Source organism: Mus pahari, chromosome 11 (assembly GCF_900095145.1).
Source record: "Mus pahari chromosome 11, PAHARI_EIJ_v1.1, whole genome shotgun sequence".
Lineage (NCBI taxonomy): Eukaryota > Metazoa > Chordata > Mammalia > Rodentia > Muridae > Mus > Mus pahari.
The window spans coordinates 13,039,995-13,064,994 of NC_034600.1; the positions used below are offsets into that span (position 1 = coordinate 13,039,995).

The 25,000-nt window shown below is 39.7% G+C and overlaps 1 protein-coding gene across 1 annotated transcript in view; it reads right to left on the reverse strand.

Moving 5' to 3' along the window:
* The window catches only part of Adgrv1 (adhesion G protein-coupled receptor V1), a 510,986-nt gene that overhangs the window by 425,288 nt on the left and 60,698 nt on the right, over positions 1-25,000 (reverse strand). Inside the window, exons 27-38 of the mRNA XM_021208450.2 lie at positions 23,494-24,103; positions 20,358-20,573; positions 19,581-19,796; positions 18,334-18,578; positions 16,902-17,083; positions 15,166-15,977; positions 12,594-12,803; positions 6,442-6,572; positions 5,792-5,891; positions 4,282-4,461; positions 3,604-3,767; positions 1,022-1,115 (exon numbers count right to left, since the gene is read on the reverse strand). Coding sequence (XP_021064109.1) covers positions 1,022-1,115; positions 3,604-3,767; positions 4,282-4,461; positions 5,792-5,891; positions 6,442-6,572; positions 12,594-12,803; positions 15,166-15,977; positions 16,902-17,083; positions 18,334-18,578; positions 19,581-19,796; positions 20,358-20,573; positions 23,494-24,103 — 3,160 coding nt within the window. The remainder of the gene's footprint in view (positions 1-1,021; positions 1,116-3,603; positions 3,768-4,281; positions 4,462-5,791; positions 5,892-6,441; positions 6,573-12,593; positions 12,804-15,165; positions 15,978-16,901; positions 17,084-18,333; positions 18,579-19,580; positions 19,797-20,357; positions 20,574-23,493; positions 24,104-25,000) is intronic.

Below are 25,000 nucleotides of genomic sequence, written 5' to 3' on the forward strand. Positions count from 1 at the left end.
GATTACAGTGGACTAACTCCTCCATCCTGCAGATTACAGTGGACTAACTCCTCCATCCTGCAGATTACAGTGGACTAACTCCTCCATCCTGCAGACAGTGGACTAACTCCTCCATCCTGCAGATTACAGTGGACTAACTCCCTCCATCCTGCAGATTACAGTGGTCTAACTCCTCCATCCTGCAGACAGTGGACTAACTCCTCCATCCTGCAGACTACAGTGGACTAACTTCTCCATCCTGCAGACTACAGTGGACTAACTCCCTCCATCCTGCAGACAGTGGACTAACTCCTCCATCCTGCAGACTACAGTGGACTAACTCTCCATCCTGCAGACTACAGTGAACTAACTCCCTCCATCCTGCAGATTACAGTGGACTAACTTCCTCCATTCCGCAGCCCTGCATCGCAGGGACAGAGCAGCGGGACTGGCTGGTCTCCAGGCTACCCACTACAACCTGGCATGCCTCCCATACTTTCCAGCAATACTTAGACTATAACTATTGAAGGGTCTAATCAAGTTTCTACCAAGTTCAAATTTTACCTTTCAGTCTGTAATGAATTAAGTTTTCTAGAAGCATGAAAAGAAAAAGATCATAGGTCAGAATAGAAGCAAGCAGTGAATTCACAAAATAAATATTAAACTGAAAAAACTGTTGACTTATAAGCTAGTTATATTTTAAAAGAAAATGAAGGAAAAATACATTCGAAAAAAGCAATATCAACTTGCAGGTTGCATATCTGGCTATAACATAGTTGTAAAATTCAAAAATCACCAGAGTAATTATTGCCTTTCACTGCTTACGATAGTCTCTAACTAGAAGTATTGCCTTACACGGCTTACAACGGTAGCCTCTAACTAGAATAAGTCTAAAGGCTCATCACATCCTCACACATGGCTGAAATTAGGAAACAAAACAGGGGGCGGAGTTACGTTCCCATAACAACTCACTCTGATTAAAACAGTGAAGTTCTCTCACTCTCACAGTTAGTCAAAAGGTTCCTAAAGGAGAGCCCCATACCTAGTCTGGGAGGAGACGAAGTCAGAGGAGCCATGATGAGATCAACATGAGTTAAATTCACCAAGAAATATTCTTTTAGCTCTGGTATATCATCCTGCAAAAATTAAAATCATTAAAAAGGATTTAATTATGCTTAAAGGAATTATTCCTCATAAACTGTTCTTTAAGTTACATCACAAATGCATATACACAAACAATAAAAGCACAGTAGAAAATATAAACAAGTAGTAAAATTATTTAAATTAAGAAATATAAATATAACAGTGTCGAACTTGTATGTGGAATTTATTAGGTGGAACACTATAAAAGCACCTTAAAATTATAACATTTTAAGGACAGTTTATAAGCAAACCAACTATATAAGTATATGAATCTAATTATTTCAAATAGAACATATGCAAAAAATGCTCACTTTCCCTGATACCTGCTGTTCGGAAAGGGGAACAAGAAGGCTGAGGACAGCCTATGGGAGTTCAAGGTGAACCATTGATAGTCCAAAGCCTCAACTCTACCATGTTTGTTTGGGAGAAATAGTGATCACAAGAGCATGGTTTGCTGGTAATAATAAGCAACAGTGTAAGAGGACTACCCAGCTTCAAAAAAATCCTTTGAACGTGGTAGTAATTATTATTCATCAGTAGTCCCACAATTAACAACACAAACAAAGAAGGTACCCTAACACAGGAGTAGTAAAACCTGGGTCAGGAGTGACTACAGGTTGTGAATACTTACAAAGTTTACACAGTGTGTGTGTGTGTGTGTGTGTGTGTGTGTGTGTAGTATGTGCATTTATGTGTGTCTGTGTGTCTCTGTGTGTGTGTGTGTATATATATATATATATGTATAGTATCAATACACACATACCAACTTGGTTTTCATCTTACCTGAGACATGGTTCTATGTGAGACAAAAAGAAGTTTAAAATTGTACTGTGTACGCTGTACATAGGCAAGAGTATCTGGGCAAAGATGAACAACAAGCCTCCCTTCTCACAGCACACAGTGGCTTGCTTCTGCATGTCAGGCCTGCTGTGTTCTAATCTAGCACTGCTCAGAGGACAAGCCTTGCAAACAACAACACATGGGAAACCCACGCTTACAAAAGTAGACTTGGCGGGGGAGGGAGGGCATACATTGTACTCTCAAAGCTCACTTAACTAGAAAGTAAGGTTGTGTGTATGTGTGTGTGTAGTATAGCACATGTGTGTGTGCCTGTGTTGTGTGTATGTGTATGTATGTGTATATGTGGGTGTGCAGTATTGTGTATGTGTGGGTGTGCAGTATTGTGTATGTGTATGTATATGTTTGTGTGTACATAGTGTCATGTATGTGTGTGTAATATAGTGGATTGTGAGTATGTGTATGTGCCTGTTTGTGTGTGTGTGTGTGTGTGTGCCTGTGATGAGTGTATGTGTCTGTAGTGACATGTATGTGTGTGTAGAATAGTATATGTGTGTATATGTATGTATAATATAGTGCATGTGTGTTTGTGTGTATGTGTATATGTAGTGTACTGTATTTACTAGTGTGTAATTCATAACATTAACAGATCAGGCATTTACCATGGTTGTGTAGACATTTTGTCAGGTTCTGTTACACACTGACATGATAGCACCTTTCGTTATTGAATCTGGAATTCTCATGTTGCAATGGGCCACAATGCAGTAGAAATAACAACCTCACAGGGCAGATAGCTTAAATATTTAATGATTTTGTAAAGCTATTAGAAGCCCCTGAATAAAAAGCCATAAAAGTGAACCAACAAATGCCAAATAACAGAAATGTATTTCAAATATATAGTCATTCACACCACTTCTATATGCCCCACTGTCTTTACCCTTTCTGTTCATAGTATTCTTTCCAGGGCCTCCCGTAAATGTATTTACATAGTGGAACCACAAACTCCCCAAACACAACACTTCATGGTGCAAAAACTCATTTATGGTGCAATGTCAGTCACTGCTGGTTACATTAAGCTAGACCATAACTTTGTTTTCTACTATCAGCCCTTAGAGAGTTTCCAGTCCCTAATTTAACTAATTTCACCCACCAAGACTATGGTCTACATGAACCTGGGGGTCTGGTGCATCCTTGGGCATTAAAATGCTCCCTTGGGACCTCCTGGGGCAGAGCCACTTTATAGAAAAGTGTCCTAAGGAAATGATCCCTCACTCAATGTTTCTACAATAAAATACACAACAGCAGATTGGCAGATCTAAACACAAATGGAAACTCCTGGGTGGTTTGAAGTTAAAAAAATAACCAGGGGAAACCATAACCCGACCTAACGTCACCAGCAGAGGAGAAGAACCAAATAGACTCTTAAAAATCTCTAAACACCATAGAGTTTTCAAGTTTTGAAGAAAGTTTACAAATATTAAAGATAATAGTATTTAAGGTAGAGACAAGCAAAAAGTATATAATCTTAGTCACCATGAAAACTGTTACTTCTAAATGCAAAGTTGTTAGAAATCTCTAAGTACATTTTACAGTTTACGTTATACATAAATTATTCTATCAATTCCTGCTTTCTGTGTGACCACTGGGTTGAGTATAATACCATGGACTAACATCAGCGCTTACCTCGAGGACAGTGATACTGATAGCTGCTGTTGTTTCCTCTTCCTCTAAAACCAGAAAGCCCACCACAGAGACGAAGTCAGCCTCTGGCTCTGCTAGATTGCCTTCTGTGTCGTTCTTCAGACTCACTATTCCAGGAACAGTAGCATACGTGACATTGATGGCTCCTAGAGGAATTCATGTTTTTAAAGAACCATGATTAGCCACATCTTTAAAACCATCTTGCTGTGAAGTCTTTCCTACTATTTTCAGTCCCATCACTGGTCCTGAAGTTGCATGGACCTTTCACATGGACCAGCACAGTGATGGCCACAGTTATGAAGACACAGATGCCTGCCTCTGGACTTGCAGTTTGACTCTGGGACTTGTTTCAGTACAGGGTGAAAGCAGTGATGTAGTACTTTTAAGCCTATGCTCAGAGGGCCCGGTACAGAAAACCCATATTCGCTGAGCCTATTCTGGAGACCCCGTCACAGCCTACTACTGCTCTGAGACTCAATGGCTCTGGTACACAGCCTTTCTGTGAAAACAGAGAATTCCTTTAACTTTTGTTAAAAAAACAAAGAAGTTACAAAGTACCATCCTCTTTTGAGGATTTATATTACCAATGGTTTCATGCACACAAACCGATTTTTAAAATTAGAAACCCCATTCAGCATTTAACTCCAGAGGAACACAAACCTAGAGATCCGAACTCTCTGTTGACGAAGAGCTGAATTGTTACATTAGCCTCCTGGAGAACGACAAATCTTGAGGAGAGAGCAAAGTTTAAAACACCGTGGGGCTCATCGCTTGCTTCGACAGTCAATACAGCCGCATATCCCTGGGCATCAAGCAGAGCAGCTCCCGCTGGCAAGACTCCTAAAAATCAGGGAGCCCGTCAGGAACCCAGGGCCTCTCTTCAGCAACTTCAAAATTCTTAAAGCACTTAACATGTTGATGGCACACGTGAACTTAGCATGCTGACAGAGCAGGTGAGAACCAGCCAGCCGTCCTGCCCCTCCCAGAAATGCTCAGGTTGACAAGCCATCGACATCCCACTCTCCCTCCTCACAGCAACACGTGGATTCTTCTATGTGGACGGTATTAACACTACTGACTATATTGGTAGTGTGAATTATAAAATTAATAGACAGGAAATAACTACCCAAGCACTTTGTTCAAAAATAACCAAATTTATCTGTAAACACAAATTGGTTCAAAATCTAAATTGGCTTTCTAACAGAAAAACAAACTCAAATTTTTTTATGTCTGGAAATGTGTTTTATTTTTTTCTTCAGCAAATGACTATCTAATATGTCAAGTACATGTCAGCCAGTGCATTAGGCTGAGGCAGGAAGAACATGAGTTTGAAGATAACTCAGGCTACACAGTGAAGTTGAGGCCAGCCTGGGCTACATAGCAGGACCTTGTCTCAGAAAACTAACCTCTGTCTAAAAGCAGCAAAACATTTTAAGTCTTCCTTTAGTATTTGTGTGAGTGTGGCTGGTTTCGTCTGTGTGCGTGCATGTGTGTGTCGTGTGTGTGTGTGTGTGTGTGTGTGTGTGTGTGTGTGTGTGTGTGTGTGATGGTGCACATGTGAACATCCATGAGTGTGGCTCACCTCCTTCTTCCCTCTTCGTGACAAGGTGTTTTGTTGTTTGCGCTCTCGCTGCCAGACCAGCTGGCTCCACCTCCCACGCTGTAGCAGGATGCTTGGACTTAGATATGTACAAGCCTGTGCAGCTTTGGATACTGGGTATCTGTGCTAGAGTCTTCAGTCTCACAGCGCTACCTGCCGAGCCGTCCCCGCAGCCCTGTGGAGCAGAGCTTCTACAGAACTACTCTGTAGAGTGCTTTTCCACCGCCCATAAAGATCAGTGTTCATATGCCAGTCTAGGGGTGTTTTCAATCTTATATTTCTGTGGGGTGTTTAATATTTAAAGTAACACATTATCAAAGAAAGAATCTCACTTTGTAGTTCTGGGTGGTCTGGCACTTACAATGTGAACTCAACCTCTCAATCCTCCTGCCTCAACCTTCTGAGCACGGAAATCACAGATGTACAGCACTATGCTGGCTGCAAAGTAACTTTCTTTTAGTTAGCATATACCTACTTCTTAGACACAGTGATAGAAACTAGCTCATTTCATTTCTTTCTTGTCTGAAATGAAAATACCAAAGAAAAGTTCAAACAGAAAGTCTAAATTACCTTGGGTCTTGACATCATACAGAACAACCTGGTATACTTCTTTCTCCTCGGGAATATTGTCATCCAACAAATGTACAAATATTGTTTTATTCAATGTACCCTATGACAAACAGAGAGAAATACCAGACTTGTATTGTTACTGCACATAGCCCATACCCTGCTTTCATTTCATATTCTATAGTGTGCAGTAAAATATAGCTTTAATTGAATCAACATTGTTTTAGAGATTAATTAACAGAAACCAGAAACCATTGACTTGAGATACCAGGTTTAAAGTACTAACTCGGCATTTGACTGCTGAGTCAATCAGTTTAAATCTTAGCTAGTGACTGATGTATATGAGAAAGCAGTAACACAAAGATATCTCTGTATAAGTGATGAAAGAGAAAAAAGAGAAGAGAGGACACTAATGGCACAGGGTTCCAGTTATTGGATGCTCAACCTACTACAGGAAATGACAGCAGCTGGGTTTCGGCTCTGCATCAAAGCAGGAGAAGTGAAGACAAAGGTTAAATACATCAATGAAGAGCACAAGCCAGGGAGGTGTAAAGTGAACAGACAGATAATCAATACAGTGTGGTGGCGTTCATTTTCTACCCCGTCTTCCTCAAGATGCTCCATTGTATGGAAAAGCTTTTCTTCATGGTTACCTCAGAGAAGAAGAGCTGACCCGAAGAGTTAGCAAAATTGACTTCTAGATTTTGTCCAACAACTTTCCAGTTGACAGTGACATTTCCTCGACCTGGGGGTGTTCTTACCACATGGAACTGCAACATTTCTCCTGCAAGGGAGAGAATACAATTAACAAGCACTTAATGGGAGTGAACTTCATGTTCAAAGTTAGCAAAACCCAAACTCAAGCATGCCTCTGTTCCGGGTCCTTTTCCAAGAACATAACAGATCACTTTGTTATGTTGTGAACTTTTTAGCATGTGAATACACATGCTTCCCATTCATTAGTACAGAGGTCCTGCTTCCAAAAACTTGCTGTGGGTAGACCTTCAGGAATTACAAGATGCATTACAAAAGACTCTCATGGGGAGGAAGCAGCAGGAAGAGTGAAAAGGAAGCATGTCAACACGCCAAAGCACGCACCAAAGCACATACAGGGGTCTGCAATGTCAGCCACAGTCAAAGCTATAGGGACACAGTGAACTCCTTCCTCCATTTTCCCAAAAGACACAAACTCCTAGGAGGCAATGTGATTTTACACAATAATGCTTATAGATGCCTGAAAATCACATTTGTTTAGGTTGCAACTTACATATACCACCATGGAATTGTTTTAGAAAAGGAGACACAAGGAAAGGTGTCAAACCTGTCCATCGGCTTCTACCTGTAACTTTCCTGTGGTTAGGTTAGCATTCCCTAATAACTGCATGGTTATTTTCATTTCTTGACTCTTAACAACATGTAACATTTTATTAAAATGAAGAAGATTATCAGAGTCATTCCTTTCACATTGTTAAAAGAGAGAAGGAAAGAACTTGGAGCTATGCTGGTGGCTTTGTGGCTTCCTAACTCTATACTCAAATTGCTAATTCTGCATAATGATAAACATAAGTTACAATACACTATGAACAACCTCATTAGAGTTATGAAGACACGGCAAGCAGTATTTTTTAAAAGCTTGCAGAACACATCATTGTTTGCAGTTTGTAGCACAAAAAAAAGTTGAAATCCCCAAGTACATATTCATGTAAGATGCCATTTTAAAAATAGTTTTGTGTATATTAGTTATTTTTCAATACTTTTCAAACAAGAGTAAAATAAAATATAAACACCACGTTCTACTATTCTTTTCAAAGTAGTGCATTTCTAAACTTCTAAACATAACTGACCTAAACACGGACTTCTTTCTTTCTTTCTTTTTTTAACCTTTGGTATTGCTGGGAAACACCCCACCCCACCCCACCCTCACTGTGCAGGACTTATACAGGCTGGGGAATGCTCAGACAAGGGGCTATAGCTTCAAACCTCAAATTAGTACCTTTAATAGAAATTTTTTAATTAAAATGCCATGACTCAATTCATTTAAAGACAATTTAAAATTATGAAGGAAATAATATAACATCTTAATGCTAAGTCTAAACACAAAATTTGAGTAAAATGAATTATTTGGAGATAGTGTAGGAAATATCAGAAGTTAAAAACACCAGAAATATTTTAAATGCACATTAAGTATTTAATGCAAGTTCATTTAGTCATAATTACTTTCTAGCCTATGCCTTTGATTGTTTTCTTGTTTAACACATGGGGATGGCTGATCATGAAGAGAGTACTTCAAAGAATTAAGAGTAACTGCAAGTACACAATCAGACATAATCACCGGCACATCGTTTAATGTGTTTACATTTGCATAATCCACAGGAACAAAAACAAACATGAACTTCTATAGCCCCTCTTGTATGCCACACACAGTGCTTCTTACAGAACACATCTCTACTGAAGGCAAGGAAAGATTTTTGCAGTTATCAACACACTTCACGGGCAGTGTCAGGGACTGACAAGGTTTCAAAATCACAAAAGCTAACCCTAATTCAAAATTACTGGTTATTGAATGAAGTACACAAAGCACAAGAAGACCACAAATGGAAACAAAACAAAGGCCAGGTCCAAGACTGTCCATGCTGAAGGAGATCCTGTATGCATAATAAAAGCCTGAGATTATAAATTTGTATACAAAGACTTGGGGAATAGACAAAATTCTATAATAAAGATAAAATAAAATGTACAGAAGAGGAAGACAGTAAAAGAAAAATTCCTTGAGCCTGCCTCATGTGAGATACTCAGCTTCTAACACAACTCTGTAACTTTCTACTGTGGAATTACTTGTCTGCAGAAATACGGCTTAAAGAGTGGCATCGATGCCCATACAGAAGTAAAAGGCACTTCTTCCCCATATAGTCTCACAAGTCTTAGGAGCATTTATCCTGTCAGGAGCAAGAACAGCATGAATACTTTTCTAAGCTATAATGAAACTGAAGAACCTGGTTCTGCCTCTTTCAGGAAGAAGCCCCAAGAGTCATTGAAATTGCCCCCCTAGGAAATGTACAGCAAATTCCAGAGGCAAGCTTCACAAGGCCTCTCAAAAGACAGATACGGGAGAAGGAAAAACAGACCTAGGCCTTTGCCTTCCCAGTCTGCAAAGGACTGGAGGGAAGCCTGAGAGAGAATATGGTCTGATTTTCAAACACAAACATTTGCTGGCATCAGGAACCACCTTCCGTTTCTTGGTGAGGCATGGCTCCACCTGCTCCTCACCCACCAGGGTCTGTGCATCACTGGAAAACATCATCTGATATGAAGTCCACAAGCCAACTGAAAGTGGGGGGACACATTTGGTGAGGGGGATTGCATGTTTATTTTTAAAATCATTTAAACAATAAAGTTGAAGGCAATCTGTGGGGGGGATACAGAATATTCTCATTAAATAAATATGATGATTACATGAAATATAGGAACTCTGCTAGCCCTACTGTAACTCCAGAAATGAATCCTAGTTCCTGAAGGTTCTTACCATTCCAAAAGGGAAAATGATTGTGAGAACTACACGTCGTCCTCATAAATCTACAGTTACAACCTAAGTTTTCTTTTTTCCCCAAGAAATCCATTTGATCTCCAATCTGTGCTGGGGGGTTTTGTGACTATAGTTCTTGCTGATTGTTATTTAAAGATAAGATCCTGGAAGTTCAGTGGGATTTGGTGGTCTTTCCTCTTCAATCATAGCAATTCTCAAACATGCTCAGCTGTCTGGTCCACAAAGGCAGAGCTTGGAAATTCTCTGTATGTTCTGCTGACTCTCCTAGGTCTATCTCCTCTTCTCTTCTCCCAGTGTCACCTGAGGAATCACATGGCGTACTCTGCAGAGTGTGTTTGTTCCTTCAGCATCTGCTCTGACTTGGTGGCTGGCCATGGAACAGGTCACTGTACATCCAACACCCATGCTTAATTCCTAAGAGCCTTCCTTAAGTCTGTGAGACCATACTCAGAATGTGGATTTTCTGACTGGATTTAATTGTTAATTCATTTAATTTAATTATTAATTCCTCTTCTTTGTATTTGCTGATGACATGTGACTGTCAGAAACTAAAACAATCACAATATCTTTTCAGGTGAAATTCATTCGGCCCCAAAAGGTCCCAGTAGCAAGGGTGTACCCTTTCTCTAAGATGCTGGTGCCCCTTCAGGGCTCCTCTACACACTACTCCTATCACTACTTAAGCACCCACAGAATTACTGATAGGACACAATTATCTTAAAATTGAAAACTGGTAAGTGGATGTTGGGTGTCTATATACTCTTTAACACATGTTTTAATTAAATCTCTAAGAATTTCATATACTGCATTCTGGTTGTATTTGCTCCTCTCCTTTATTTCCTCCCAGGCCCACCCCCCATCTTAGCCCACATAACCTAGCAGCGCATGGAAGCACATGGCTATAATCCCAGAACTCAAGAGGCTCAAGCAGGTGAATCTCTATGAGTGTGTAGCCAGCCTGGTCTACAGAGTGATTTCTAAGATAGCCAATGCAATGCTTAGGTGTGCGACCATCCTGTACAGTGTGGCCCACCTACCAGGGAACACAGCCATCAAGAAGACTAATTGATCTTCCTGAAGCAGGGGTGGGACTCAATGCCCACCTTTCCTCCTCCTGATGGTATTGTAGCTGACATGAGCTTGTGGAGGACTGGCAGCTGTCACAACCAGTGTGGGTTTGCATGTGCAACTGCCCTGGTGTGTCCAGGACACACTTCTATTCAGTTTTCTACAACCTCAGGCTCTTAGACTCTTTGTAGTCACTCTGCCATGGTGATCCCTGAGCCTTAGGGAAAGGAGTGCTATACAGATGCCCCAGGCTGAGCATCTAGAAATCTCTCACTCAGTGTGCTTTGGCCAACCATGGCTCTCTGAAGAGGGTTGAGATACGGACTCATCTATGGGTATAGCAACACATCACTGGGAGCTCATTTAGTACTAAGTGCATTGAGCAGAGTAATATTAGTGCATTCCACCCTAGGAGTGATGACTTACATAGCCACAGTTTCTTTGTCCTGATATTGGGACCAGATATGGGACCATTATCACAGCAAAGTTGAAACTTTCACATCTTCTTGTCATAGACCAACAGCAGAAACTTTACGCAGAACTTGGGCTAAACTTGGTACCCACAGTGGTTGGCTAAGTTACTTAGTCACTTTAGACACTTGCTTCTGTCCCCATCTCTTCCTTCATTCTGCTATAGCTGTTGCTTTTGATTGATGGCTTTCTCCTTTGGGTATCTATTTGTGTTTTTGCTCCTGGGTCTCTTCTGCCCTTTCTCCTGTCACAAAATCTTTGTTTCCCACACCTTCGCCTGCTGTTCCACACGGCTCCATCCTGACCATTTGCTTTTCCTCTCAGTCTAAGACATCCATGAAAATTCAACTTACATTTCTAACTAGAGGTAGAGCAAGGTTCTCTTTTCCGATTTCCTTTTTTCAAATAGGCAGCACTACTTAGATTTATTAATCCTGCATTAAATCACTTCAAATGTTTACAGTACCCTACACTGTCAGGGTCTGCAGAGGTCATAGGCTGCAGTACTGTGGAGGTGAAGAGCCACTGTTGATCTTAAGTTCCTTAAGTTCTCTTTATTTCAGAGTGTATGATATCCTACACTAGACATCACACGGAGCTGCTGCTAAAATACAGAAATGATGGGAGTGGAACCAGCACACAGGTGACACTCCAAATGCTTGTCAACATTATTAAGGAGTCCTGTGATGGTGTTTTAATTTACACTACAAATAGCTTTTGATAGTGATGTGTCTTTACAGTAGGCTTATGACAATTTATCAGTTACTTTTATTCATTATTGGACTGACAAGATGCAAATCTAAACCATTAACAAAAACAATGAGTGTCAGTGAAAGGCTCGCACGTTTAGGTACGTTCAGCAAGCTTGCAAGTTGGAAGGACGAAGTAAGGAGAGAGAAGGTGCACGCTGACTCCCATGCGGTAAGTTTCCGGCACAGACACTCACCAGATCCTTGACCCTGTCATGTCCTTTAACCTATGTGTGAGCTTTGTGCTCTCCTCTGAAGAGATCCACATATATGAGCCATATCGTTTTCATCTCTTAAGTCCTTAGCATAGAATTATTTTAAATACAGGATTCAAACTATGTGTTGAAGGATATTCTGTAATGTTTCATTAATTTCAAAACAGTTTTTTTTTTCAAAGATACCATCATTGTTATATTTGAATCAAACAAAACAGCCTTTTTCTGAGACAGAATGCCGGGAAATTGTAGTGTTTAAAACAAACACTGCATGAGGCCTTCTAACATGGCACACTGTTCATAAAACACAGTAAACTACAAAGCTGAGGGTAAAATAAGTCACCAGTTATGAATATTTTCACTGATATTCAATGTTTGGCTATGAAATAACAAATTACACACGCTACACTTGCCGAGAGCTGTGCCAAGCACTTGGGATTCACAGCTCATTTCCCAAAGATCTCTGATATATGGACCGTGTTGTGATTTAGCAGAGAAACCCAGGCCTTCCCACACGGAGGACCCAGCACCCCCAGCAGTGGGAATGGTATCTGTGAGCTAGATCACAGGATCTGTGAGGCTCATACATCTGGTTAAGCAGTGCATACCAGTGACCCTCTGCTAAACAGGGTGCTATGCAGATCAAAACCACAGCTCAACAAGAAAAGAAAGGAAAATACAGATGTTTCAGAACATGAGACAAAGAATCACATCTGTGCAAATAAGAAAGACTGTGTTCAATAATAAACGGAACCCACCTTCGTGGCCTATGACAGATCTGGAAGCGGTCTGAAAGCTGACAATTCCTGCCACATTGTCATTTGCCAAAATGTTGACTGTCACGGTGTCTGAGCTGGGCAGGGTTCTGCTTCCGCCCTCCGTGGCCACCAGACGGACAAGGATGCTTTCATTGTCTTCTGGCTCAGAATCATCCAAAATGGTTAAAACGGCCATCTTTTTGGTTTCACCTAGAAAATGTTAAAGGAATTAAAAGTTCAATCAGTGAAATACTAACCTGAAAGTCTAAAAGTAACCTATAATTTTAAAAGGTAAGTAAAACTGTGTCAATTATAACAGTCCGGTGCTGTGGGCAACAGTGTCACCAGCGCATCAAACAGCGTACATGTTACTTGTTTTCTTAAAATCAAAGCGCTATAAAAATCTCAGTGTGGTCAGACTATGGGGAGGACGCTGAATACTAGAAAGTCAGTGAGGACAACTATTTCCAAGAATCACGGTTTACTCCCTGGTCTTTGTCAAGGAAAGAGCTCTGAAGTCATGTTTACAAGTACTTGCCATGAGGCAAATATAATCTCATTCCTAGTCCCACTTCTGTGACTAGTGTTGGTCATCCCTATGTCTTCCTCACATGCCACTGGCACATGTGGAGCAGTGGTCAAATGGCACAGACGAGCAGCACGTTCCAGCTGAGACAGCAGCATGAGAACAGTTGGCTTGGGGGGGATGGTTGAAGAGGCAGCATCATAGTTTCCAGGAGTGTTGCAAGAAAAAAAAAAAAAAATGGAGACAAGGGAGGACCGCAGTGGGTGAAGAGGGGCAATATCTGACACAGTGCTCCTTTAGTAAAGAGAGTGCCGGGGACCATCCTGCAGTATGCCCTCCCTTGGCAGTTCACCTGAGGGAGGCCCTGTGTAGTTCCCGTCCATGTTCTAAAAGGAAGATGGAAAAGGAGGGACCACAATACTTGCATTGTGATAAATACTTCAGGGCCAAGACTGCCTCAAGACAGTGTGGTTATCTTTTCTCCCCCTTACGGTTCTGGGCATAGAACCAGGAACCTTGATTTGGAACTGCTTATTATCTAATAATTTAAGTTAGCTACAAAATAAAGTCCATTTTGTATGAAGCTAAAGTTATAATTCAATATAATAATGTATATAATGGGGTTGCTTTATATGATATGGTCCTTTATCTTTATCTAAGCCATGATAAATTTAACTATAACTTTTATTTCTTGTTTTATAACTTTACCCACCCCCATCTTGTTACACTATTGTTACTTTCAAACAGGGAAAAATGTCACCACTCCCCAGCCACCTCCTGCCATCACCCACTAGAGATTCAGCCTCTTTCCTACTCCCTACATGCAGAAATGTTTTCTAGCATTTTATTCTATTTCATTTTATTTTTTGAGACAGTCTATCTAATGGAGCCAGCATTGCCCCAAACTCGCCATATAGCTGATGACAGTAAACTCCTGCCCTGGGGCTCTATCAGCCGAGTGCTAGGATTAGACACAAATATTTCCACCTTGGTTTCCATGGTGCTAGGAATATATCCAGGGCTTTGTGAACACTAGACAAGCAAAAGACTGACCAAATTGCATTTCCAGCCAGCTTTAAGACATTTAAATTTTTATTCTCAAACACAGTGTTTACTAGATATTCTTAAAGTCTGTTACATATATAGTTACTAGTTTCAAAAACATATGTGCATTAACATATAAACAGATACAATAAATTGCTCTGGGACATAGAATTGTTAATAATTAAAAACTTTTATCCAGTGTATATTCTGAGATTCTTATAAATATGTATAACTTTTTCAATCTGGAGTAAAAAATAAATTAACTATGGGTTTTTCTAATTGTTCAATTCAGCATTTAAAATATACCCCGACTAAAATTACCTTTCCTATACCAAGTTAAGCTATGAACTCCTCCAATTTTAAATACCATATCCAACTAGTGCTACGATTGAGTATGTGATGACAATCTTCATTAGACTTTCTTGGCTGTGTTCATACATCACTTATGAAAAATTCTGTGGCACTCTTCTACAAGTTTAAGAATATTGCCACAGCAAATTAATCGATAGCAAAGATCAATTTTAAAATAAATACAACTGTCAAACTTCAGGCTACTTTTACTTAAAATTTTCACTGACACTCTATCCTACTTTATCTAGTACATTTGAAAACGTTATATTCTCAGGTAGCATTGCTCCTTCAATAAGTTTGTTTGTGAGTCCATAGATCATTCCTATAACTTTCCTTATAAAATAAGAACCTGTCTTGTGATTGCTTCTGACATATAAATGCCATAGTCATCATGCATAAAGGCATAAAATTTAGACGTTCCCTCAATGTCTTCTTTAAAAAAAAAACTAAAAACATACGTATACAGGTGATGTGAGCCTATATCTGTTACTATAACCATTTATAAGCTGAATCACTATTGTTTCCAAAACCATATTGCGTCTCTATACAAATAAGAATATGCAGGTAGATAAAGTATTTATGACCATCACCGTGATATGGACTCTAATACCTGTAGCAGGAAATGCTGAATCCATCTATAGCAGGGCTCACCTTCTGCAAACGTTAGAATGTCTCCAGCACCTATAAAATCTAAACCTTCAGCAGCTGTTCCACCAACAATGCGCCATTCGACCATGACCTGCCCCAGGCTGCCTCCTGTCCTGAGGATAACTAGTTCCACCGAGATTTGTGGCTGTTCTTGCACATCCACACATAAGCCATCTTCTGAGGTATTGGGACTAACACTGTAGATAATGAATACTCCGAAGGCATCGCCATTCAGTCCTATGACCACCTCAGAAGTATTCGGATGTCCTATGGTTGGCTGGTTTTTAAAACTGTCCGAGATGTTCATGAGGTGAACTTCAAGGAGAGAAATTAGGAAACTTTCATCCATCTCGGGAACATCGTCAGGAAGTACAGAAACAGTGAGATTTGCAAACTCATCACCTTCCAGTAGCACAGCCCACTGTCTTGTCACAGGCTCATAGTCGCTACCAGCAACTGCCTGGCCACTGAAAAGAGAGGCCACCCTAGTCATGTTCTTCTTGTAGGTTTGGAAGTCTGAGCTGTTCACAGTTAAGCTAACCCATGAAGTCATCCAGAAACACTGAGGGCCCTCGGCACCACTGACAACTGAAAATGCTGAGCAGGCATGTTCTTTGAGACACAAAGTGGCACAGGTATACTGTATCTCCTCCACTGCAGACACGTTCACCCAAGTTCTCCAGAGTGGGTCGGGCACCCCTTGAGTCGGTGATTCATAGTAGGATAACACATCTTCACCTTCCTCAATTGCACGAGCCACTACATCAATATCAGAAGTACTGTAGCACAACAGCAGGCGACCAAAGTGTCCTCCACTGAAATGTGTGGGCAGTGGGAAAGTGGGTTAAGCACTCGGACTAATGTGGGAACTGCACACAGAACGATGCTCATTGCGGTTTTGAGAAGCATTTTTTTTTTAGTAATATTTTAAACACTGTACTAACACAACCTTATTTCTTGATTAAGCTTGTCTTTCAGCACTTTATTTTCTGGGTCAACTATGCTGCCCAGTTTTCAACCAGATAAGGCTTGCCTGTACTCATGCTATGGAAATATTTTGCAAGTTAGGCAAGTTGTAGCCATCCCAGAGTTCCCAAACCTAATTACAAAACTTTAACTATTAGATTTCATTAAAAAAATGAGAGCAGAATGAATACATTTAGAGAAATATAACTATATTGCTACAGGTCCCTCAACCCTCTCTGTTCTGTTTCTGAAGGAGGCCAGTGAACAATATTCCCTACAAAAGAAATGCAAGAAAAACATAATCTAAAAGCCCACCCTTCATACATCTGAGTTTAAAAACAAGCTGTGCTGGGCAGTGGTGGCGCACGCCTTTAATCCCAGCACTTGGGAGGCAGAGGCAGGGGGATTTCTGAGTTCGAGGCCAGCCTGGTCTACAGAGTGAGTTCCAGGACAGCCAGGGCTACACAGAGAAACCCTGTCTTGAAAAACCAAAAACAAAAACAAAAAAAGCAAGCTGTATTCAAGCTCTAATTAGAGCATATTACATAGGAAACCAATAGATTTTGGTAGCTAGAAAGCACAAAAGTGTAAAAGGCCATCTTGATTTCACTAACTATGATTGTCTTTCTAGCAATACACAATCCAGCTAACATATTATACCAAGCTATGGAGTAAGTTACAACAGTTGACAACATATGACTCTACATTGTTTAGTTAGAATAGGATCTCTCCCCAACCCACACTGCTACAGATATAGCAACCATCACACGTACCTTCTCCTGACAGTTATGTTAGCATAGGAACTTCTCTCCAGAGGCTCTTGGACACGAAAAACGAAATGAACAAAGGCTACTGAACCATAAGGGTTATCATTGGCAGGAATAACAATGTTTGCCACTCGATCTAACCCAATTGTACCTCCGCCAGAGGCAGCAGCTAGTTGCACCTCGACAACCTAAAAACATAGTGAAAACTTCCTTAACAGCATCCCAGTTCTGAGATGAATGATGTAGGAAAATATCAAACACATCCACATAATAATAAATTAAGATGAAATGCAGGTAAACCCAAAGAAACTGCCCACTACACTCAGAAGTTAACATTTAACAAAATAATGCATGAGTGACTATTAATAGAAGAACACAGTAATACATGAGAAACACAAGCCATTCGAATTGCTTAATATTTAGTCATGAGAATCAGTTTTTTAAATTTAAGTCTTATTTTTAATTAAAGATTTTAATTTAATGTAAGTTAATTTTTAATAAATATTAAAACTTTAAGTAAATTTAAAATTAAAGTAAATTTTTAAATTTACATTAAAGACAAATTTATGTTTATCATTGTAATAATATGACTTTCATAGCCAAAGCTTTTCTTATTTAGGAGAAATATTACGTATCCATTTAGGTGGTAAGTGAAACTTTTCTGGGTTTCCCCCATACTATCTTAAATTTTAATTCTCAAGAAAACTTTAAAGAAGCACTGAATAATGTTATCTAAGTTTAGAAAGAAGAAAATATATTACATGTACTAAGGCATGGTTAATATTTTTAAAATGAACAATAGCATAATTAGCAATTAAAATAAATGTTATAGACTTCATATGCAGTTAAATAAAATTGTTATTAAAAGGAATATGAGATCTAAACAATAATACTTAAATTTCATAAAATAAAATTACTCATAGTAATTTAATGATTAGCCAACTTATTCTTATTTTCCATATTTTGTTTTCAATACAAAAACACCAGGAAAATGGACCTATTGTGTTTGTTATAATAGTATAAGAAGAATGGGAAGGTGAGTCTGTGGAAAATCAAAATCTACACTTAGTTACAACTGGCTCATAGTCAGAATGGGACAGAGATACAAGCCAGAATGATATGAAACAAATATTGCATAATTATGACATATATGCATACATACATATATACATATATACATACATACATAATCACAGCAGAAGTGTTCTAAAACACACCATAAACACACACACACGCAGTCTTACACTGGCAAGCTGGCCTATGCACCATGCATTCCTAGACTGTTTCTCTTTCTGTGTGTGTTACAAAACAACCTTCAGACTAGCATTCTGGGAGATCCCTGCAGACGGAATGCATTCGTCATTCTCACAGCAACACAGGCACTCTACAAGACAAGGCACAATTTACAATGTCATTCTATACTAGTCAGTCCTCTCACCTCTTCAATCTCCGGAACGTCGTCAGCCAGGACCTCTAACAACAAGGTTTGAATGGTTTCCCCAGGGGCAAAGGTCACATTACCTGAGACAACTCGCAGGTCGCCAGTAGCAAACTGTCCATTAATGATGGCAACCCATTGAACAGTAACATTGCCGAGTGTCCCAGAATTTCGAATTATTGGCACGTTTACCCTCACTGAGTTAAACTCAGGTTCCTCTACAATAAATTTAGTATTCTGAAAACCTGAAAGGCAGACAGAACAGTTGATTGTAGACACAACGTGAAACTGTGACAAACTAAGACCAAGCTGGGGCCTCTCAGCAAAGAGATGCCCCCGCTGCACCCTAAGCAGTGGCTGCGATGTAAGCTGGGCAGGACTGCCAATGTTTCCCTGTAATTTTTAATTGTGGTAAAAGCAGACTGTGAATGTCTGCAGGGGACAGGTTTGTGCCCAGTATGAGCTGAATAAGGCCAGAAAGTGCAGCAGCTGCTGCAGGGCCAGCCTGGGCTACAAAGGTAGTTGCTACTGTGCTTCCTGGATGATATTCTGCAGGAGAAGGTTAAGCAACCCAAATGTGAGTAGAAATTGTGTTGATTAACTTTTTAAAAGAATTATATAAAAGTAAAAGTCAGGCAGACAGTCCATGCTTATCACCAGTATTGAAGAGGCTAAGATGGAATGTCAAGTTCCAGAACAACCCAATTGTCACAGGTAGCATGACACTGTTTCCCAAAGCTCAGACAAAGAATTTACATAACACATCTAGGAGCCAGTATTGACACAAAAGCAAACAGGTTTGGGGATCTCCATGTTAAAAATGTGATTTCTAACTTCTTAGGTAACCATTAACCTATTCCAGGAATCTTATGCATAAGTAGTAATACCTCAAAAACCAAACAAAAACAAAAAAGAAAACCAAAACCAAAAAAACAAAACAAAACAAAACAAAAACCACCTTTGTCAACTCAATCTTTTTTTTTATATGTCATGTACCATATATTATAGTTTCTTTTTAAATTTACTTTCAAATTTATTTATGAGCTAAAAACAAACCTTTTTATTTATACGGTATGCAATCTCAGTTATTTACATCACATATGAGCAACATTTCAATGGTTTTCAACATCCCTTAGGGCAAAGGTAGAAAGATACTTGTGAGTACTGTCAACTCAATCTTAAACAAAGCAAAGGTGACTTTTCTTTCTGTGACTTTCAGAGTAAGAGAGATAAATTATTCTAGTTACCAAACAGTCCATAGGGGTCATCAGAAGTCTCTATGGTAATGACTGCCTCTCTTAGAGGCCCCAGTGTGGCTCCGCCTGTTGTCTCATTTAGTAGCTGCACAAGAAAGGCTTCTTCCAGCTCAGGGTAGATGTCGTTAATGATATATATTGGCACAGCTTTAGTGGTTTCCCCTTCCAGCAAGACCACGTCTGAAGATGCTATACTATAGTCCTCACCTGCAAAGAACCACGGACGAATGTGAAAGCTTACTTCAGAATGAGCATCCACTACACCAGGGAAGTGATGTCCCATACTTGGAGAAATGGTTTTGGAGGATATTTAGCTAGACTTGTTTGAAAAAGAAGTCTTATTTCTCAAACTAAAAAAGTGTATGTTTGATAACAGACAACTTCCTGTGTTCTCATGTTCATTCCCTCCCACACACCTAAAGATAATAACATTCCTGAGATACTCAAAATGCATGTATAAACACACATAAAAAGTGAGACAAAGAGAAAGCAGTGACTCCATTTTTTAAAAGATGATGTACATGGTGCTGTCAGAATAAAACAGAGCTAGAATTGTAATCTCAGTGGGAAGACAAGCTGTCCAGCTGTCCAGCTGTCCAGCTGTCCAGCTGTTCAGAAGCCACAGGTGAGCATCCCCATCAACATAGCTGGAGAGACCTCTTCACAAAGTTGGGTCAAATGCAGCTGCTGTGGACCACCCTAGGGATGGAAGGGGGACGTCCCTTAGAGGGCCACAACCTCACTGCTCCTGTCCATGACTTTTCTTACCTGCTGCTGCAGTTATTGGCACAGCTTTAAACTTAACAGAAACATCTGCAAATGTTCCTCCAGTTCGAGTCACATTGATAATGGGTCCAACATGATTTTCTGCTACATGAACAGATGACGCAGACAACTGCACAGTTCCAAATGCATCGTCATTGGCAACAATAACGAGATGGGCCACAGTCTCTACCTTAGGCCCAAGGCGTGGAGAATGTGGGACTGAAAGACATAAGAAGAGGCAATACAGCTAACAGCCATCAAGAATCCAACAGACTTCTCATTCTCTCCCCTGTTTATGTTTTTAAGACTTTAAATATGTACAGCTGTCAATCTTAATCTAAGCATTGGAAATACAAAAAGAAGGAAAATAGGAAATCTCTGCTGTCTTTTAACATATACTCTAGGAATTCAAAACATTATCAAAGGAACAGTTTTACTATAAGAATATTTTAATAAGCATTAAAGAAATTGATGATCCAAGTGTAATTAACTATCAAGTTGTATAGCATTAATCAGATATTAAGAGCCTACAGAGTTACACTATCATAATTAAGTCACTGTTGCGCCATTGTTAAACAGAATTCTAACACAAAATTGAGTAGAAATGTCCTCAAACCCAGAGCCTAAGTCCAGCTTCGAAGACTGTTCCCCTGTCTGTGTGGCGCATGTGGGGGCTCATCCCCTCATCTTACTGAGATGCCTGCTCTGCAGCCGTCCTCTCTCTCCTCCTGCGTTTCTTAGCAGTAACCACTGAACTGATCTCGTCTTTGGGACAAACGTTCTAAGCTTCCACATAAGAACGTGCAGTGCTTATCTTTCTGTGCATGGCTTATTTCAATCATAATATCTGCCAGTTCCATCTATTTTGTTGCAAACACAATTTCATTCTTTGTGCAATTAATAATATGCACATGTCTTTTTTTTTAATTCATCTGCTGACATATTTGACTTGAATACATGTGTTGGTTAGAGTTACAGTTGCTGTGATTAAACACCATGGCCAAAAACAACTTCAGGAGGTTCAGTTGGCTTATACACCCCTAGGCATAATCCATTTAAGGGAAGCCACAGCAGGAACTCAAAGCTGTTGGGAACCTGGAGGCAGGAGCTGATGCAGAAGACATGGAGGGGTGCTGCTTACTGGCTTGTAACCCATGGCTTGCTCAGCCTGCTTTCTTAGAGAACCCAGGACCACCAACCTAGGGACAGCACCAAGCACAATGGGCTAGGCCCTCCCCCATCTATCATTAATTAAGAAAAAGCCTTAGACCCAGATCTTATGGGGGCATCTTATCAGCTGAGCTTCTCTCAGATGACTTCCACTTGTGTCAAATTGAGAGAAAACACAATATATTTGATATACTTGTATATATAAGTAATATATTTGGATTACATGTATACATATACACAAACACTTACACGTTTCTATAGATAAGGACTTAATGCCACAAAGGGGTTAATAAAATAATCTATGATCTTATATTAGTACCTGTCAGACATAACCAAGAAATAAACTATAAAACTTCACATCCCCTCTACTGTATAGTTCTCCGTGAGCCGTACGTAATGCCTGGGTTATCCAGCAAGCTGTGCATAATGCCTGGGTTACCCACAGGTGGGCACCCTCCTCTTCTCATACTATTGCTCTTCACGAAACTTGGTGACTACATTCAAAGTAGTGAAGGCTAACCAGACCTTACACTAGTTGTTGTCTATTATAATCTGAGTCCCCCCTCCCCCCTGGCTACGCTCCCCTCTGCCCTTTACCCTGCATAACAGCTGCTCTTCATTGCTCCACAAGTGGCACATTGCCATCTCACTAGCACGAAGGTTCTCCACACATGCCATCCTACTAATGACTGCTCCACTACTGAATGCTGACAGTACAGCAGATGCCAAATTACTTTTACATCTATTACCATGTGTAATCCCCTAATATATCATTATGAATAAAATTGATTTACATTTCTATTATTTCATAATCATATAAGGAAAATGGAGCTTTTGAAGATTACTTCCAACAACTGATCATTATACATTGAAATGAGGTTTCTCGACTTCAACATGGGCAAAGCCATGCCACTGTTATGTTCAGTCAGCCATTTGGTTTTATTTCATTCTCAGCAAGTTTTAAACTGGTTGAATAACAATATGTGCTTTATAATTCTTACATTAAAAGACTAATAGTTGAGTTCTATTTCAAATTCTTTGCTGTCACAACTGATCCTAAATCTTTATAAAAGAGCAAAGCTGTTTCAGGAAAAATTGTTAACCTGAAGACTTCATGTCAGCAACCATAAATTGCCTTCTGTACTCCTTCTCTGTAATTAGTAAGGCTGTTGTCACCTTATTATAGTCTTAACCCAGGTAACGTGAACAAACTTGCTGACAAGAGATCTTAATCCGTATGGCAGTATATTATAGGCTGCGGATCTTCAAACTTTGCATCCTATCCCTTGTAACTCCACAAACTCAGTTCTTACAGGTGCACAGCCCTATCTCTTCACCTTACACACATCTTTTGATTAGAAAATCTGTTAGAGGTGTACCAACATAAAGTGGCTCACTGTGGTGCCACTGTATGTGGAGCTACATATGGGCACTTCGCGCTGGCTGCGGAATTAGTTCTAAGCAACAAAACAGCACTGGGGTCAGTTTTATAATCATTACACACAAGTTTTTAAAATTTACTTTGGGGACATGAGTGCCTTTTTAAAGTATGACTTCTAAGGAAAAATACATGCCTGATTTCCAGTTTTCTTAAAGAAAATGGTTTACGAAGTATGGCTTTCAGAGATACTTGGAGCTAAACAGATAGTTCGGTGGTTAAGAGCACATGCTGCTCTTGCTAAAGACCTGAATGCAGGTCCATCCACAGTGGGCAGCACACAACCAGCTGTAAGTCAAGTTCCAAGAGATCAGACGGCCTTTTCTGGCCTCCTCAGGTGCCTGCATGCATTTAGTATGCATGTGGAAAAGCACACACGAGCAAACAAAATAAATAAAGAAAAGCCGTTTAAAGGTAGCTTTCCTTACCTTTAATCTTACCTTCCTTATAGATTTTTCTGTTATATAAAACTTTGGGCTTTCACTTCCATATCTTATCTCTAACAATAATAACACATTAATAGATACTTACTTGGGCGATTCTGTACTTTGTCTACTAAAGAGGAATTGAAAAGTTCAATGAACACAGATTCTGACCGTTCTGGTTCAGCATCATCTAGGATTGAAATAGTGATTGTTGCCTCGGTCTGATTAGCTCTGAAAAGAGCCAATCCAGATGCTGATATGTAATCTCCTCCTTGAGTTGCTCTAGCTAAATTAGGTGGGAAATATGGTGGTTTTTCCATATCATCTATGGTTGCATACGAGACTGCAACTTCTCCCATGAGGCCTTTCAACCTTATTATCGATAACGTGACATTCTGGGTTGCTTCTTCAACACTCATAGGTCTAGTTTTGTTGGGAAAGATGAACACCCCATAAGGATCATCACTAGCCAAAATTGTCAATGTGGCATTTGTAAGAACCCCCAAGGAGCCACTGGACACATTGAGGATTGACACGGTGAGTGTCTTGTCTAGCTCTGGCTCTTCATCTGGCAGTATGTCCACAGTGATGGAGGCAATCCTCTGCCCAGTCTCAAATGTGATGATGCCAGATGTGATGGCGAGATCCCCATCTGGGTCCGAGTCTACCTTCCATTGCAAAGTCACTGAAGACAGGGCTCCCTGAGTCCGTGTGACCTGTGAAATAGTTGAGATTTAAAAAGAGAAACTGGCACACTGACTTAAGAATGTAAGTATATAATGGTAGTGTAGTGCCACGGTAAATTCCAAGTTTTCTTTAACTTGTTTTTTTACCTTTTATTTTAATTTTCTAAGTTTTTATGACTATAAAACTATTGAAGGTAGAGGCCGTACACAACCTACCCCTGAGTTGACAGCATATAAAAAGTGACAATGAGTAGAAAAATCACAAACTAGAAGCAAAATATTCAGCTTCCAAGTAAACCACAGGTGTCATTTTCTATGATCAAACATGGATGGTAAGTAATGTATTATAGTTATGCACACACAAGAGATACTCTTTATACTTACTGAAAAAGACGCATCCTCCACTGTAAAAAAAAAACAGACTAGGGACATTTTCCAGAAAAAGCTACTTTCAATATATTTGACCCAAATTACAGCAAAGTGCAGTTAGAAGAACTGCTTTAATATATTACGAACAAAAGCTTAAACATGAGCCGGGCATGATCCTAGCACTTGGGAGGCAGAGGCAGGCATTCAAGAGTTTGAGGCCAGCCTGGTCTACAGAGTGAGCTCCAGGACAGCCAGGCCTATACAGAGAAACCATGTCTTGAAAAACTAAAAAAAAAAAAAAAAACAAAAACTTAAACATGTTCTAAAGAAATCCTAATAATCATTTATTATATTTAAAATATCATTTTCAACTCAAAATAAAATGAGGCAATAATTGTATTACAGAATCATCCTTTCTCAGAACTTTTAGTCCTAAGTAATTATTCTTTCTAAAGTTACTTGATTAATTTCACAGCAGATTATTCAATTATTTCAAAAGGACAAAATAAAATCTGTCATAAGCATACAGAAGGATGTGTTAGCATCAGCCTTCCTAAT